This window comes from Platichthys flesus, chromosome 3 (genome assembly GCF_949316205.1).
Source record: "Platichthys flesus chromosome 3, fPlaFle2.1, whole genome shotgun sequence".
Taxonomy (NCBI): Eukaryota; Metazoa; Chordata; class Actinopteri; order Pleuronectiformes; family Pleuronectidae; genus Platichthys; species Platichthys flesus.
Window position 1 is genome coordinate 12,673,709 of NC_084947.1, and position 18,342 is coordinate 12,692,050.

Consider the following 18,342-nt stretch of genomic DNA (forward strand, 5'->3'; position numbering starts at 1 on the left):
TCTGTGGTAGGAGTGAGTGTCTTTGTATGTGTCTGTGCACATGTGGAGTAAAATCAGCAGCTGGACCGAGGAGGAGAAGTGAACTTGCCAACTCCTCTCTGTAATTAACAGGAGGAGGGTCTTTAATGGCCTGGTGCTGGGAACTTACTCAGGGACACAGGAAAACTCAAATAAACACCACTACGCTCTGCAAAGTGTTACTGGCACCGGCTCATGGTAAATTGACTACTCCCTGCATACATGCTGCTGGCTTTAGCACGTGTGTGAACCAGTAACAGTCTGCGGCTGGTCTGTGCGGGCCGATCACTGAACGTGCCTCTGCTCCTCCAGCAGTCTGGTTTTTTTTTGGAGATGGAAAAAAAAGGCATCACCACGACTGCACCTGACCTCATTATGTGGGCGCGAGGCCCCTGACCCCCCCCCCCCCTCCGACAGACCAACACTCACCAGCTTTCGGTTTATACACGGATGCATCTGACAGTGGTGGTCTGCTAATTATTACTCAGCTAGGTAATGTTGTTACAGCTCTGATTTGACACCTCCGTGGGCCGTTTTCACTTAGCCTCGATAAACACTGCAGCGTGACCAGCTGTGTTTTGGCTGCGTTGGATAGATTGTGAGCGGCAATCTGCAGCAGAGCGGCTCAAATGGCCTGTTAAAGTGGCCTTTTGGAATATATGTGACATATTTGAGAGAACAGTTTTGTGTTTTCTTCCTGCTGGGGTAATGGTTCCCTAGAGCAGCCGGGGGGATACCCCGTCAATATATGAATCCCAGTTTGTAATTCAACTCTGCTGTAACTTATCAGGACCTATCATAATGTACAGTGTCACTTCTCCTAACATCACAAGTTATTCCCCCACCCCCCCACACTTCAATCTTTCCCATGACCCCCGGCTAAAACCACATTTGTCTACATTTTGCTCTGACATTGGACACGTTCCAATTGTGTGTTTATCTTTGTCTTTATAATTAAATCAAAAAAAAATCTGCACAATAAGGAAAACCCAGCTTTGGATGCGAGACATAGCTCTGGCTTTGGGTACTTATGAAGTAATGGAGATAGAAAAAACAATAACACCACAGGCATATGGAAATCATAATAACCTGGGATTTGTGTATATATAACTCATGTTCATTTCAGATTGAAGTCACATGGCGTGGGTTTGCAGTTAAACTCTTTGGCTAAATCTCAGCAGCAGGCACCGAGCAGGGGTCACATGTTGGCCTGAAACGAGAGCCACTCCCTTCATGATCCTGAGCGGAGGAATAACAGCCGATAGCCAGAGCAGATGTTGTGACAAAGTTATACCGCCATTGACTTTATTATCATTCAAGTTACAGCTGCGTGTGGATTTACTTTATTACCCAACAGGTCATTTATTATAAGCACGTCGAGGGGTGAGCTCTAAATACATATACATGCGTCTGTTTCTGTTCTGGTTGGTGGCCATGAGCGGCAGTGAGCACATGTTGTAGAGTTTAAAAACAAATGTTTTTACTGCCCACCGAGACGGTACTTTTAGAAAACATATGATTTTAAAAGCCAACCAGCACAATGGCCACATTCCAGTAAGTTACCAGCTCCGACATTTGCCGCAGGAGGGTCTGTGGGTTGTGCATTTCAGAGAAAGACAAACACTCTGCAAAAGGACGCTCAGGGTTTTGTGAGATATATCTGGTCAATATTGTCCCATTGAAATGTTTTGTTCTACAGACAAAAAGTGGAAAGGCAGGTACACAACTGTACTGCAGTGACGCACACAAATCTTTATGGACAAGCTATGCCAACATCCAGACTCAGCTGTTGGCCACAAATCGGCTGTCTGGATTTGACTTTGCATCCACTCTTACCTGCTTGTCCATGGGATCCCTTTGATCCGGGGGCTCCAGATGGGCCCCTTGCTCCGGCCTCCCCCCGAGGCCCAATGGGACCTGGCAGCCCCCGAGACCCTAACTTCCCTAAGAGGAGGAAACAGTCATGAGTAATCACGGAGCCTTAACTGGTTTACATCTTAAATGGTTTTACATCAACTGAAAGGCAACTACGATTTCAACCTACCATCTCTGCCAGGAAGCCCATCTCTCCCCTTTTCACCCTGAGGACCTGTAATGAAAGCAGAGATGAGTTAATTGAGAGATAAAGCCCTGTGAACAACATCTTGGCTCAAACCACTTTGAGGAGAGGGAAAGTAAAATCCACTGAGGGATGAGCTGCAACTCTCTGAATCCAAGTTATAGAGCAGATTGTGTTTATACTTCATTAAGTCTAATTTAAACCTCTGTTCCAAATTGATAAATTAACTTTGACTCAGCCAATAAATTCCTGAAAATGAAAATGTTTGTTCAGTGATTTCAGTTGTATCAGGCCTTAGTTGGACCTTTAATAAAAGGTTCAACAGAGAGCTAGGCCACAGTGATGTGAGGAAGCCTCTCTTTGTTCAAGTGGAACACCAGCAGTTGTACACATCGAATTCTTTTTGTAGGACCTGGGAAATACCACTACACAACTTTGTTGAAAAGAAGGAACGTGGTGTTAGAAAGAAATGATCTTCGCTTGCTTCTTACCGACGCTCAAGGCTACATAAGCCTCTTCAAGCATAGCATAGCCGACTCTCCAACTAAACTGACGACAGTGTAACTTTTGGCAGAACTCTTCTGCTCTGTTCAGTCCTGATTAATGGTAGACAGAAATTAAAGCCACTTTGTGAGATCGCACACATCAGGTTTTGGTTCCTTCTAGCGATCGAACAAAAATACACGTTATCAGAGAGACATGAGCGCCATATATCTCTGTTATGAATAGGGTAATTCTGATTTTTTTTTTTCAACATAAACATAAATTTCACTGCAGAGCATCCATGGTATGTACACTTCTTTCTGCTAACAGTCCAATACCTCACATTTTACAGATACAAATTGATCACACCTGTTTTCACCAGGATTGTCTCATTTGTCCACATCTGAAAACTTCAGCCATAAACTCTGGAGCAATTTTCCACAGAGTGAAAGATTGTACAAAGATAATAATAGAAACAAGCATCCTTCTCATAGTGGCTAAAGCCTGAAACATGCTTCTGCGTTTTCACGGGCCTGTAAGCGCAAGAGCCCTTCCGGGTCCCTTACGTGCTTATGTATCCCTCCTTACGTGCTGACGGGTGTCGACCCCCTTTTCTAAAATTAACGGCAAAGCTCCGCAAGCTCACTCAGCCCGCAAGGCTGTGATTGGTCTGCTCCACATCCCTTCTGGAGCTGCATTTCCGGTTTCATGCCCCATAATACCGGCAGAAATCACGGAAGATTTAGAAGAACGAATATGGACCAAATAGAAGAGCACTTGGCAGAAGATATCCGATAGTATGATCACTTGTATAACCTGTCATTGACTGGCGGATTTGTCCGCCAGAAAAAGGCTACGATGAGCCGCAGTGGCTATGTAAATAAACAATCGACGAAGAAGAAAGAAGGCGTCTCTAAGGTCGTCTCGACAAAAAGCATTACTCCGCCTAGTGTTCTGGCGCAGAATTGCTTTGTAAGACGCGCAACGGTTGGGGAAGCATGAATGAAAACGAGTCTTGCGCCACAGCGGCGTGAAAAGACGCAGACGCAGTCGCAGAAGCATGTTTCAGGCTTAAGTTTTGGCGGGACAGGTACTTTTTTTGCGTCTGACATTGCAGCTGCGTTGATTAACCTTTTAGCTACAGAGAGTTCATCAACTTCTCTGCTGCTCAGCTTGACAACAGGGAAGGAAAGAGAACTCAGGGAGTGCAAAGTGCTAAAAGAAACGAAATGTGTGTGCAGAGGAAGACAGGAGAGCAGAAGTGAGCAAGTGGAAGGGGAAACTGAGCTGCTGCTCGCAGAAGGAAGCTGCGAGAAGTAGTTATCAAAACCCTGGACTCCCTCAATGGAAGCATACAGTATATTTTGTATCTATTCATACAAGACAGCAAAATGTATCTACCTGCAGGTCCCTGCTCACCAGGAGCACCCTGAGCGGGTGCAGCCCCAATTAGGGATGAGGCCTCTGGTGCAGTTTCTCCTTTAACCTGAGGGTGGCGATGCGATATGGAGGACGGGGCAGTGAGTAATTGGACCTGGTACAAGGAGAAACAAGGGTGGCCACATAAAAATACAATCGTGTTAAATGCAGGACTGTGGTTTTTGTCAGTGGTAAAGAATCTGTGGCTGACGTCAGACATCAACTGTTACCTTCGCCTCCACTGAGCTCAGCCTGTCACTCAGAGCTGTGATTCTGCTGCAGTTCAGACAGCCTAAGAAAAACAGAACGTTTCAGGATTCACCTTCAGGATTCAGACACATGCACGTGATCATTTATAAAATTATTTATAGAATCAAAGTACAGTTAGGTCAAGTTCACAGTTCTTACTAGAGGTTGATTCTCCTGTTCGTGCAGGCGGCCGGCGTAGTGTCGATGGTTTCCTCACAGCCTCCTGAGCCACAAGCTGGTTCCCTGCATCTGTAACAGAAGATTAAGTAATTTTATTTTTTATTTCTGTATTTTAAATTTGAACTTTTATTTAATTTAGAAAAGATTCTTGGATTTCATTTTCTGAATGTGTAGAGATGCAGTTTTTTTCTGTTATTAATTCATTAAGTTTAACACTGTAGGGGCTTGGGATGTTTGTCAGACAAAACAGGAATTTGAAGACATCAACCTTCGTTCTAAAAATTATAATGTTTCCCTTTGATGTTTTATAGCGGACAGAAATAAGAAATTGAAGTACTGAGGTGAAGCAAATTAATCTATCGTCTATAATATCCCAGGAGGACTGTGGATCTTAAATTGAAGTGACATGGACAGACAGAAAGAAAGAAAAAGAATGCTTCTGATCAAACTTCTTAACAGTCACGGTCCATTGAAAGGCTGCAGGTGTATTATTACTGTTAATGTCATCACTACAGAGGCTGCGGGTTGTATGAAGAATTTTCACAAGAAATCTTGTCTGTCAGTGGGCTGTCGTCCTCCATGACAGCTTCTTATTATCCGGCAGAAAGAGCTGATAAAAGGTTAACGGCGAATGGAGAAGACAGAAATGGAGATTGCACACGTCCAAGAGAGAAAACACTGCGCATGCTGCCTCTTTGCCAAGTTGCCTTCCTTTCACCTTGTTTCTTTATGGAGTATAAAATCGCAAGGCCTGGGAGAGAGGGCGTGTAAGAGACAAAACAATAGTTTCCTTGTGCGGAGAGAATGGGCAGCCTCGGCTCACATTCTGTCTTGCCTTCACTTTATGAAGTGTGGGAGTTTGTGTCTCTGGACTGTGGATGTTTTGAATGGGCAGACTTTGGTGGAAATGCGAGACTGACTCCTTTGTCTGGCCCGGTCTGGCTCTGCTCGGCCCAGGTGCTCCTGGTACAAACGAGGGGCCGGGTTCAGCACCTCATTAGCCACCAGTGGCCAGCAGCCACGGCCATCGCCAAGTGCTGCACTAAAAAGCAGCCATGAAACAGCACCTGCACCGAGGCCGGAGGAAGAGAGAGGTGTTCTTCTTTAACAGCCTTCATTTGTTGTAACATCACATGTCCCGATCCGCCTCTACTCGCTGTAAAGGAAAACGGAGAGCTTACTGTCACCAAGGAAAATAAACGATTGGGAATTTAAGACAGGAGAGCATAGCGGGTCAAGTGATTACCCAGAGAGCGGGGAGAGCGAGAGGGGGCAAAGGAGGAGAATGAAAAGTGCAAAGAACACATGGTTACGGGTAAATTGAGACCGCTCCAATAATTCCTCCTCCTCCACCTCTGTGCTCATGATTTCACTGTTTTGGGTTGAGGGCATTTCTCAGAGGATTAAAAGTGTAGATGGAATCAAACCATGTCAGACCTGACAGGGAAATGTTATGGCATGAGCTGGAGGTTGTAGAAAACTCTGATAACAACATCAACCGGGCACGAGGACGAGGAGAACACACACTTTGAAACCTGCACGTCTGTACTGCTCCACTGTCCACCCTGGGAGGACGGCAGAGACAAAGAGAGAGAGACCTGCATGTGTGCGTGTGCATGTAGTATGTGCACACGCTGGAGTTCGATGGCTGCATTCAATTACTAAGAGGGGCTCTGGATAGGAAATCTAGCTCTCGCCACTCCCGGCCCGACGGCACCTCTTCTCCCTCAAGAGAAAAGGACATCTAAGTGCCAAGATCCCCTCACCCACACATGAGCTATTGTTCGAAGCTTTAAGCCAGCGCTGGCACAAGGACAACTGTCTCCCACACACACCTCATACACACTCCCTCTGTCTGTCTTCCAACAACAAATTTCAAATCCTGCAGGGCCCCCGATCATATTCTGCTTTCTCCAGTGACAGTGTCTGATAATTACAAGGCCTATGGTGTGTGTTTGTGTTTGTGGTTGAGTGTGTATGTGTGGGTGTGGGTCCAGGCCGTGTTGAGGTAAAGACTGAGGATGACTTTGATGCCTCAAGTGTGATGCATTGGTCCCGCGGCCAACAACAACATCATCATAGCTAACGAACCCCCCCTGATGGACACGGCTCACTGTGTCCCCCTCTTTGTTCTCAGTGGGCTAATTGCCTCAGTGGGGGAGTGAGGAGGGTGAGCGTCAAAGCAATGTGTGAATGTGTTTGACCTGCTGGCCCCGTGTTGCACTGGGCCCTCATCAGTGCCTGAGTCAGAGCTCTTCATTAGAGAAATCTCCCCAAAGAGACTTCAGCCAGCCAAAGGCCGTCCTGACATCAACTCCGTCTCTCGTTTCCATTTTTTGTCTGTCTGTCTCTCTCACACACACACACACACACACACACATAGAATGTTTGATTATCTGTATATAAATACTCTTTGACCAATATTGGCCCCTGCTGGTGCAAAAATCTCACAGGAATACGAGGAAGATATGGCTGAAGGTCACAAGAGTATCGTTTTCTGATCTTTGTGTGTACGGGGCCAGGGATTGAAGGATTGTTTCTGCTCGAGCAGGTGATGATCTGCTCCATTTATTGCATGATGGGGGTTAGGACTCTAAAAAGGATTTACATTTAGCAGAAAATCCATTTCAGACTGAATCATCCTATTAAAGTTTATTACAGAGGTCTGAAGCTACATTTTTGTAAGCGTGTAGCTGGTGGCTTTGGTTAAGCACCAATGAAACTGTTTCCTGAAATCTGGGCAATAGGTCTGCCAACCCAGGCAGGACTTTCTCTCTGACCACGAGCCTGTAAAACAAAAATAGATAAAATAAATAAAAATACTTCTGAGACACCACAATTCAGTCAACAGTAGATTGATTGTGAGCCAACATCCGAGTTTTATTTTTACCAAGAGCGAACTGTGCAGAAGTGGGACACCCCTAAAAACTGAACTGATTGCACTCAACGGAATGCCGCATTTTCATTTTGGAATCCACAAAAGATTACGAAACTGCTACTATCGATAAATTATGTTATTATAGTAGCGGCTTTATTCCAAAGCTGTTATTATTGGCCTTAAACCCCCCTTGGAGCAGTGCTGGTACCATCAGAGTTGGAGCCAAGCGCACAACGACCAGGACTGCAGTTGCAACGCTCACTCTACATAAGGTACATGTGCTCCAGTAAGGTTTTGCCTGTGCATGTGTGACAAATACACACTTGCAATGGTTGTAATGGGCCAAGGTCATTCCATCAGTGATTCTCTCCCAGTGAAAATAAACCCGCATGCCAAAAGCCCAGTTAGCTCTGCCAAGCAGAGGCCTCTAAACACACAGCTCACACTCAGCGGCCTGATCCACCAAGCTCATCACCTATTGTTGTTTATTCATTCTCTACTTCTGCAGAATGATCCAGCAGCGTGCAGGATTTAGAGAGCTTTGTGAATGTACCAGGGAGAGTTTTGTTGTTCTGTCATATTTGTCTGCAGCAGAGTGGATGGATATGTGAAGACAGGGCCGAGGCAGACATTTGCTACACATCCTCTAAAAGCTCAGCCGGACAGTTTTCTAGAGGGCAACTATGTTATGTCAAAGTTTGAAGTACAGTGCGAGGTCTGGCATAAGCTGCACGCAAAACACACACACACATACACACACACAGACACACAGCGAGGTCCTGATCCATCTCTGTCTGGTCAATGAGCTGAGCTCAGCACTGCAGCATCATTAGTGACCAGGTGCTGACAGCCAACCAGGGGGAGGTGGAAGACAGACTGAAGACTGCTGCCTCGAGATGAACACACACACACACACACACACACACACACACACACACACACACACACACACACACACACACACACACACACACACACACACACACACACACACACACACACACACACACACACACACACACACACACACACACACACACACACACACACACACACACTCCTCAAAATAAACCTAGCCAAGCAGAACAAGGTGGCTACTCGGAACATGTGTTTGCTGAGCTAATCATTTCTTGTGTCAACTTTTGATACAGAGGGAGACATATTGAGGTGATGTGAACCTGGTCTGGTTTCATTCTGCTCTTCTCCCTCTCACGCTCTCTTTCTCTCTCTTTCCTCGTCTTGCACTTAGTTTCCAGAGAGGAACTGCATTGAACCCAGTTATCGTGCAGAGCTGCAAAAGTACAGATGTCAAGAAAGACAGTGAGGTGCAGTGAGATGTGACGATTTACAATTTGGGAAAAATAAAGGGCTGGTATCAGAGCTGAGGTATTTCGATTGGTATCAGGGCTGAAAGGGGAAAGATCTGTGCATCCCTCCCTTTGACACGAAAAACTTTCCCCTGGTGTTCTGCTAAAACCAATCATAACAAAGCAGGACCATTAGCAGTTTCCACTTCCCATGCAGCTGATGGGTCTCAGTCTGGTCAGTGCCCTGCCCAGTTCAAACCTGCATCTGAACCCCAGTGTTTATTGTGCTTTCCCAGGGTTGCAGGTTTCCTTTATTAGGTGACTGACTTAAAGCGTGGGACACACTTCATCATTTCCTTCCTTTGGAAATTCCACTCTGCCTCCCTGCCTCTCAGCCTGGAGAGCGGGGCAGCCCCCACACACTGCAGAGGTTCAACTGTAATTACAGGTGAGCGGGAAGTGCGGCGTCGCTGTAGCAATTGGTCAGATAATTGATCCCAGAGGAAAAGCGATACCGAATCCTCACCTTCATACTGTGTTTTGGTTGAAAACAAGTGCACTGACTGAGGCAGCCGGTCTACATCTGCTCTGGTTTATAAGTCTCGCCGAGGTGTCGGAAAGACCTGCTGCAAATGAAACCACGCTGCAGCCTCTGGGACCCTGAGGTGAGAGCATGAAGGGTCAGAGAGGTTCTCGCTTAATGCACACACATCTCACCTCATCAATCAGAGCAGACACTTGAGCCAAGGCAGCGTAGGGCAGAGCGCACACTCGCTACAACAACACCCTGACCACACTCTCCACAGAGCGAGACCTCCATCAGTGATGACCAAGGTAACAGTAATGAATCACATTTAGTTTTGTTACTGCACCGGAGGAAATTATTTATATACTTTTACTTTCTGGAATAGTTTTTAAGTCAGTGATCTGACTTCTAGTAGCTTACGTGAAGTTCGGGCAGAAAACGCTATCATGAGAAACGCTAAATTTGCCGATGTGAGGTTGAAATTTGTCTTATATTGCTGTTGAATAAACTTTTAATGAAAAAATGATAACCTCTGCAGGGGCGATTTTGTTTAAATTTATATTTATTTCTTTGATATATACCAGGATTACACAGAACCTGCTCAATGGTTTTCAGGTTTGTGGAATTCATTACATTTTGTTGTGGATCTGGATCAAGGGGCCCTGCCAGGATTTACAACAGAGGATATCACAGAGAAGAATTAATGGAACTCAGTGTTTAGGGGACTGATATTTTTGTGTGTGTGCAATTTGGTACAATCTTGGTCCACAGACACGATTCACACACACACAGAGATAAACGCTTCAGAGGCCAGACCGGTGTCATGAGCAGTGCTGCATCACTAATCTTCTTCAGTTTGGCTCTGCAGATTCTCACACGGTCCTTTCAGCTCCTCCAGCCCGTCCAGATGCGCTCACGCACACAGCCTCTAATCTTCCACAGGAAGGAGGAGGGTCTCCCGCCTCTCAGTCCCAGACAGGGCTGTCTTTACCTCGCCCTCCCTCTCACTCACTCTTCCTATCTCTCACTCTCTGTTTTTCCAGCACATGCCTGTAGTGATGCTGAGGGCAGTGACAGGGTCTGCACCCCCCCCCCCCCACAGCAGGAGGTGGTGTGTAATTACAGAGCAGCGCCGGGCTGAATGGTCGGACCTCTGGGGTGACTGCTGTCTGCTGACAGAGGTGTCTCTCTGGCCTACAGCCATGTGCTCTCCCATTGGCATTCTGGGAGGGGAGACTGGCTTCACTGGGTACAGACATCTGTGCGGTAGACCTCTGAGCACAGGATGCAGCACTCACCTTCCATAACCTCCCTCCTGTCAGGCTTCCTGTCTATTGTCTCTTCCAGAAGGTTTCAGCATGACAGACCCACAACTATCAACCCCACAGAGGTCGGGTCCAGACTGACGAGAATACCTGCGAGGCACTCGTATATAATAATGACAGGAAAATTGACCTCTGCTTCACAATCACTCAGCACCTACGCTGCTAATTACTGAGCTGATCAGGTCTGCTTTGACTGTTTGTTATCCATGGAGCAGAGTGAAGCCAGTGGGACTGATGAACAGCTTCGCTCTCTGTCCACAACAGCGAGGGAGTCGGTTTGTGATGGAAGAGAGAGCCACAAAACAGAAAGAGAATGTGGTGTTTACTCAGCCTTGAGAGAAGAAGAAAAACAAGTATTTTAAGTAAATGTTAAAATGTAATGACTCCAACATGGTGATTGTCCCAGGATCATCCAAGAAACCCTTGGAAATAATTGTCTCTTTGCCATGTAAGCAAACAATGCTGTGGTCTGCGTAAAGTGGCTAAAGTTAGCAGCGGGCACATCTGTCGAATTGCAGCGCTCTGATTTGAGATAGTATGTGGTCGGTACTGGCTGCACTGCAAATCCAGCCAGCAGTCTTTAAACATTTCCTCCACTTGAAAGAAGCAGATGTCTAATAAAATAGCGGCAGAGGCTGACGATCCTGCTCACACCCTTCACTTTTATTAAGAGAGACACAATAACACGGAGGCCCGGTGAGACACGGCTCCTCCCTGATGACCACGGTCGACCCGAATAAAAGCTGCTTTTTAAACTTTTCCCTGGCGACACTCTCCCTTCCAATGCACTCGGCTGGCGGCCGATTCCTGTGATGTTCAAACGTCGTCCCTGTCTCCCAGTCCCTGTCTTGACTGGTGTCGCCAAGGAAACGAGTAAAAACAGGAGAGAGGAGCAGGAGTCCAGGACCGACTGGATGAAACCACACTCTCCTCGGTCCCTGCTTTAGTTGCGGCAGGGAGGGTCCCGTCTTGTCTTTGACCTCTGCATATAAAACTCTCCCCACACACCGCAGGAATTGAACCCCACCGCTCTCAGCCAACACGCTGCCACAAGTGGCTAACAAACAATAGTTCTAAAAACAACCAGCGGCAGAATTAGATCTCCATGCGCACACATACGACAACATACTAACTGAAAGTTATTGCTGCTGACTACACAAGTTTTAAATATCGCACGCTGAGCTGTTTTACAGTTTGCACTTTATAAGCGTTTGGGACTAAAACTGGCAGATTCTCCGGACTTTACGTGCAGTTTGCCTTTCACACATGCACAACGCAGCGCGAGGTTTCTTTGCACAGACGTGTTCACAACAGCAACAAATCTGCCACAGTATTCAGGCGAGAGGTGGAGCAGCTGGGTGCAGCAGACAGAGGCAGGAAGTAACGTATTTATTACGCTGCGGAGATCACGTGACGCGCATTAGAAGCGTCATCAACTCCACTATCTAAGATGATATACCTTTGTGGAGGTTAGTTTCATTCCCCCACTGCCCAAGGCTGTGGCTCAGGAAGTAGAGTGGGGCGTTCACAAACCAGAAGGTCGGTGGTTTGATCCCCTGCTCCTCGTGCCCACATGCTGAAGTGACTTTGGACAATACATCGAACCTTACATTACCTCTGATGGCTCCAGTTAATGCATTAACTCCATCCTTCTCCTGATGTGACTGCAGACGAGCAGACCTCTAATATCTCCAACCCATGCCTATTACTGGGATTATTGGATTTCAAATTGCAATTCTTTACTTATTAGTATAAAGTTCCCACGTTCTGCTTAGGAATGAATAAGACGACGGTTATTAAGTTTTAAAGTGGAAGATGAGATGTTACAAAAAGAAAGCTGTTGGGAGGATCAGACATATCCAAACAATAGGTTGCAGAGACTAAACAATAAAAAAGATGTTGAACCGGCCAACTGTAATAGGAACAGCAGTGGAGAGGTAGAGTTAACACACTGCTGATCTGTGCAAAAACATGCAGCCGGATTCCTGGTCAGCGGACCCTGGACTCTGACCCCGTTCCAACCATACAGAGGCTGGGGAGCGCTCCGGCTCTGCCCAAAGCTGCAGCCAAGCAGAGCTGCAGGCCAATCCACAAATCTTCAGCGAAACATCCTGCCCCATGTTCTCACTACACACACTCAGTGCTTGGCGAGTAAATCCTTTGCCCTCAGTGTGTGAAGGACAAGGTTATATCCTTCAAACGCCGCTCGCTTATGACGTCCGAGAGGCCCGTTGACACACCAGCCGAATGTCATTTCCCTACTGTGTGAGCACACGTGACACTTGAAAGGGTTTAAATCACATATGTTTCTCCATAATCACATGTGTTTTTCCATAACCACCCATGTAAACAATAAAAACAACCAGGTCCCCTCTAACAACCGTGCAGCAGGATCCATAACAACCAAACAAAAAAAAGCTCCAGTCCAACACAATGACTGCGGGATAGTGACTGCATTCGTTCGCCCAGAGCCAAGACTTGATTGCCAGACTGCAGCCATTCCAGCTCCCCCTAGGACAAGATTTTGCTCCAATATCACAACCATAAACCTGCCTCACTCTCCTCGGCTATAAATGAACTGAGAACAGCAGACATGTGTGGTAATAAGGAGGCCAAATCTTTCTTCACCATTGTTTCAATTTTCCTCATGATTCCGTTTCTCTCGCAGAGCGTTGTCCATTTCCCCCACCATAACAAATCATTTGATCTGTCACTATCCTCCGGGACCTCTCATGTAACTCCCTAATCTCCATTTCGCCTTTATAAGCTTGGATCATTTTACCTCAGAGTATTTGTCCCTGCTCAGAGGGTTGTCAGGGAGAGAAAGGCTGGATAGTGGAGCAGCGGAAACCAAGTGTTTCAGCACATACTGTTAAATGGGACCAGGTCAGAGAATTATGTGAGGAGCCATTTTATATTCCCCTTGTCGCTGTAAATATGCTCGACTGCCAATTTAAACGGTGAGTGGAAGAATGAGAAAAAAATTATTTTCATGAGCCATTTATTGTCTTTTTAAAGTGTTGATGTAGAGGGAATTGCGTTGATCTGAAATTATAGAAACCTGAAGGTGAATGAATAAGATTGCCGGTTTATAGGTTAGTACAGCTCCGCTAAGGCTCAGCAGTTCCCTGAATTGACACAAGTACATGTCAGTCCCCTAAATATGTCCGTGACATGTGTGCAAATGTCAAACAAATGCCCCATCTCGACATGTTACAATCAGGCCCTTTGTCCTAATCCAAGCCAAAACATAATTTATTCTTTCTTGGCCCAAGTCCCATCCTTCCCAGATGAGGGAAATTATGGAAACGGAATTTTAAGTCCTCAGTCTGCTTATGTTTCTTGTTCATAAAATTGGCTAAAAAAGTACGCCCTCAAGTAAAGATTGTCCCAAAATTTGCAATGTGAACCATTTGAACCCAAAAACTGTGGAATTGTTCCGTTGGTAACGAGGCCCTGCCGATATAAAAAACACTGTTCCAATTGCGAGTCAGTCTTAGCTGCCCCCATAAAACCTCAAAACATCAAACTTGATGAAAAAATTTGCAATCGGTCCAGTATGATGCAAAAAATACCTTTATTTTATATTTAGTTTGGTCCATGTACCTTCCACTAACATGGAGGAGGTGAACACCAGCAGCCGATAGAGACACTCAGGCTTCACATTTTGGGAGCTGTCATGTCGTCCACTTTACAAAAGTCTTTACACACTCACCGACTCTCAGAATCCCCCCCCCCCCCCCCCACCACCATCCTGAACAGCCTTGAACAGCGCTCAGATGACATATTGTACAAAATGGCTTGTTTTAAACATATGGAGGCCTTCAGAGTTCATAAGTTCTTGCAGTATATCCCTGCAGACACATCTTCCTTACACTCAGTCCCCATGATAGGTTCCCTGACAGCAGATATGTTCATGCATGAAAGAGAAGCAGACATGGAAGTCTGGCTGATAAAGGTGCACCCGGCTGTGTCTGTGTGTCCGTCATGCTGCTTGTTTGAAGAAGGTCTTTGTTGTGGACCTGGCTGTCTCACACAGTCTCTGAGCGTGGACACGGACGTGACTCGACAGCAGGGTTTCTAAGCCCCTGAATTAGACGTCTCGTGTTCTCTCCTCCAATTAAAAACCTTGCTCTGAGTGCAGACCACAAAAAACTGCAGGATGGGGGCAGTTACTAAGAATAGTCCAGGTAACAGATATCACATGCAGCCCCCCCCCCCCCCCCCCCCCCCGATCATATGGAATGGACCCACTGATGCTCTATCACGTACAGCATCGTCACATATGGGTAAGCTCTCACAGCAGTGGCAGCGGGCCAGGATCAACATCACTCCCTCCACACTCCAGGTCCAGTGTGAGATTGATGAGTCTGCTGCACACTGCTGCCTCATTGTCTCGCCCATCAGCGCAGTGCCAAATCTGAGCATCACTCCGAGCATCGTTACACATTTCTGTGCAACTGTGCACCTGTTAAAACACACACGTACAGGACAGGGACTGACCACGGTGCTGTGCATCTGAGACACGGGTATGAATAACATTGTCGTCCACCTGATACGGCTGCATCCCACCTCTCTGTGTGTTGACAGACGGGGCCCCCGCGCTGCCTATTTGTAGAAACACACGATCCCATCAAACTTTTACAAAAGACAGAACGCGGGTGCTTTCTGTTCCGAGCTTCTTCCTGCAAGGCCAAATAGAGTTTTCAGAGAATCTGTTCAGAGGAGTGTCGGTTTGATCAAACCAGATGGTGACTTGCTGCTGTTCATTTCTGGGCTACAGATGTTTATAAAACTGCTTCAAGTTCCAGAATGACAAATTAAGAGACACTTATTTGATTACTGGGGGAGTAGGGAACGTGAACTTGAAACAAATTCCGTGATGCTCTCGTTGCTTCTTGTAAATATTTGGATCTTTCGTCATCCTCTGCTACAGACCTGCACTATAATTCAATAACATTGTTCTATAGCAGCTTTCAGTGGACGCTCATGACGGTACAAACCTTTATCTTTTATTATTAATTTGCAGTCGATGGAATTTTTTGAAAAAAAATCTTATTAAGAGTGTACAAATAGTTCTTTTGTCACCAAACCCCAGTTTAAAGGCAGGTTTACTTTAATATGTATTTTAGAGCAAAGTATCAAAGAGCTGATTGCAAAAGCTTCTAATTAGCATTTAGCCTGATATGACCTACATTTCTGGCAGCGTTAGCAAAGTCCTCTAGAGGTTTTAAGATCATTTTGTCCACATTGTTTGCATGCGCGCACGCAGAATTTGCATTCATGCAGATACACACGCACACACCACAAACCCACACGTATGTATATAAACTCCCACACAGTGAGTGGAGTAAATGACTGTGTGAAGCTGAGCTCCTTTCAGTCTAATCCCTGGGTGAATGGTGTGCTGTGTGCCAGGCATTCCTCTGTGTCTTGCTGAGGCTTTCTGGGGATTAGACCCCACTTACTTCCAGGGGCCGCAGGGCAGGATCAAAGCTGATTGGGCTTTTTGGGTTGGTGGGTGATAGCATGTGTAACAGAGAGCCTTGACTCAGGTGGAGTCATAGGGAGGCATCAGGGAACACAACACCTCGGGTGAGACGCGAGACGCTGACACAGGTCGCACACACCTGGTCGGGTCAAACCTGTACTAATCCAGCACAGACCCAACCCGCACTGTGCTGATTGATGGCTGGCCTGCAGGAGGTGAGGCTTTAACCCCAGCATTAATGCAGATATGCCGCTCCCTCGGCTCACTGAGGTTACAAAAACACAAAATGTAAATCATACAATGAAGCACATATTAACTTTGGGTTTCCCCTGTCTTGCCTATACAGTTTACACAGTATAAGGAACCTTTTATGAGGAAGACATCAATGAAACATGCATGTGCAGCAATCTGGACTTCATTTCTCTCATCACGTGCACGGCACTGCAGGCTTTACACCGGCTAAACTTACATCCAGTTAAACAGAGGACAGTCAAAACAAACATGACGACTGATCTGCAGTGACCTCCACAGACGCACACAGCGTCTGACCTTTACCCTGGAAGGAGAAACAGGAGGTCGTCTATAATCCAGAGGAAGTGCGGAGAGACTTCATTCATGACACTACAATTTGTTAAGTATTTGAAAAACCAAAATAGCTCAGAGCCAGACAAAAACACAGAGATTGTAAAGAGCTCTGAGCTCTGCTCCTCTGTCAGAGATACAGCAGCAGGATTTACAAGGCGAGATCCTCTGGGCGCAAGAAGAGTAAACAGAGCAGATCCTCAAATATACACAGAAATTAATGAGAAATGTGTGTGTGTCTGTGCGTGTGCAGGATTCAGGGAGAAAACTCACACCAACACACAGATCAGGCGCTGAATGACACTAAAAATAGCTTGTTGGAATTCCGAAGGCTAATCTGTGTGCCTTTGGAATCTATCTTCAGCATCTCAATCCTGATCACAAACATGGACGTACGCCATGTTTTGTAAACTTCCTAGGAAATAAACAAAATGACCTTCAGAGGATTTGAGCACCCGGCAGATAAACATAATCATGACAGGAATGGCCTGGAAAACAAAACTAATGGGTTGTGCGGGCACGCCACTTAAGCTGCAGTGCGTTATCTTGATGTCATAGTCCTGCTCTTTGTTCTGTCAGTACAGATGGAAGGTTATTGTCCATGAAGAACCTTTGTGCATGTCGTGGATTGTCTTTTTTGCATCCACGTTTTCTATCTCAGCCCTGTCTGGAGCGAAGGCAGCCCCCCCATCAACACACCCAAACCCAGTGACGACACCTCGGGTCTGGGCAGCGTTACTCCAACATGTGGTTCTGTCTCACGTCGACTTCCTCTGACAGACAGAACTAAAGTGGGCCCCCCTACACATGGGGGCTTTGTTTGTGTTTTGCACCATTGGAGATAATCACACAGGCTCTGTGTGCTCCACAAAGGGATGATAAACTAAAGAGGGGCATCCAGAGCAGAGGAGCAGACGATAAAATCACAGACAGTGTGGAGAGTGGGTGTTTTTCTACAACTCAGTCTCCAAATCGGGGTCCTGGAGAGTTTGGTACAAGAGCAAAAGACAAGACAGGAAAAGAAAAGAGAAGAAATGAGAAGAAAAGAGAAGAGAAGAAAGTTGTCTGGCACAACTTTACCGATACTTCCAAAGTAGACATTATGGTTTGCGGTGGTCATTGTGGTCATCATACATCATACACACTACAAATAACATGACATCCGGTGCCAAGAAAAAAAGAATTAAAAAAAGTTAAATAAATATAAAAGCACATACCAAGTAAAGGGAATTCACACATGGTTGTGTAAGAATGACAGAGGCCGTTCCCCAAAAATACATGAATGAAACACATAAGAGGGGTAATAGATACCCTGCTGGTGGGCTGTATATACCCTATTCATTATGACGTCATCTAGATGTCATTCATACATAAGGTTGAAAATGATGGGCTGATCTATATAAGCTGTAGATTAAGTCTCTAAACTTATTTGTTGTAAAACCTGCATTATTCACTGACTTGATTGTTCCTAACAATTATTTTCAACATAACTTCATACCGCGAATAACCCCAAAAATAGTACTTTTATATACGATATATATATTTATATATAATACAATTTCAGCAGCACTGATTAATGTAAAAGTTGTTTTTCCTGAAGTTTCATCTGCAGAGTGAATGCTCTGTGTTGAAGAGCAGATGTGGGATTTCTCTTGTTTTTTGGCCACAACAATGGATGATTCAGTTGAGGGAAGCTCTCTGTTATTCTGTGTCCAGCTCGTGTCTCTGCCAAGGCTGAGATGCTGATGGAGTGCTCAAGTGTTAATGTGACATCCATTCGCCATCGCTCTCTGGCTGAATGTCGTGACGGGGACCCAGAAAACTC

The 18,342-nt window shown here is 45.8% G+C and overlaps 1 protein-coding gene across 2 annotated transcripts in view; it reads right to left on the bottom strand.

Moving 5' to 3' along the window:
- emid1 (EMI domain containing 1) overlaps window positions 1-18,342 on the bottom strand; it is a 50,410-nt gene that overhangs the window by 8,595 nt on the left and 23,473 nt on the right. For both annotated transcript variants that reach the window (XM_062381968.1, XM_062381969.1), the window contains exons 4-8: window positions 4,388-4,477; window positions 4,210-4,271; window positions 3,962-4,094; window positions 2,063-2,107; window positions 1,855-1,962 (exon numbers count right to left, since the gene is read on the bottom strand). In XM_062381968.1, coding sequence (XP_062237952.1) covers window positions 1,855-1,962; window positions 2,063-2,107; window positions 3,962-4,094; window positions 4,210-4,271; window positions 4,388-4,477 — 438 coding nt within the window. The remainder of the gene's footprint in view (window positions 1-1,854; window positions 1,963-2,062; window positions 2,108-3,961; window positions 4,095-4,209; window positions 4,272-4,387; window positions 4,478-18,342) is intronic.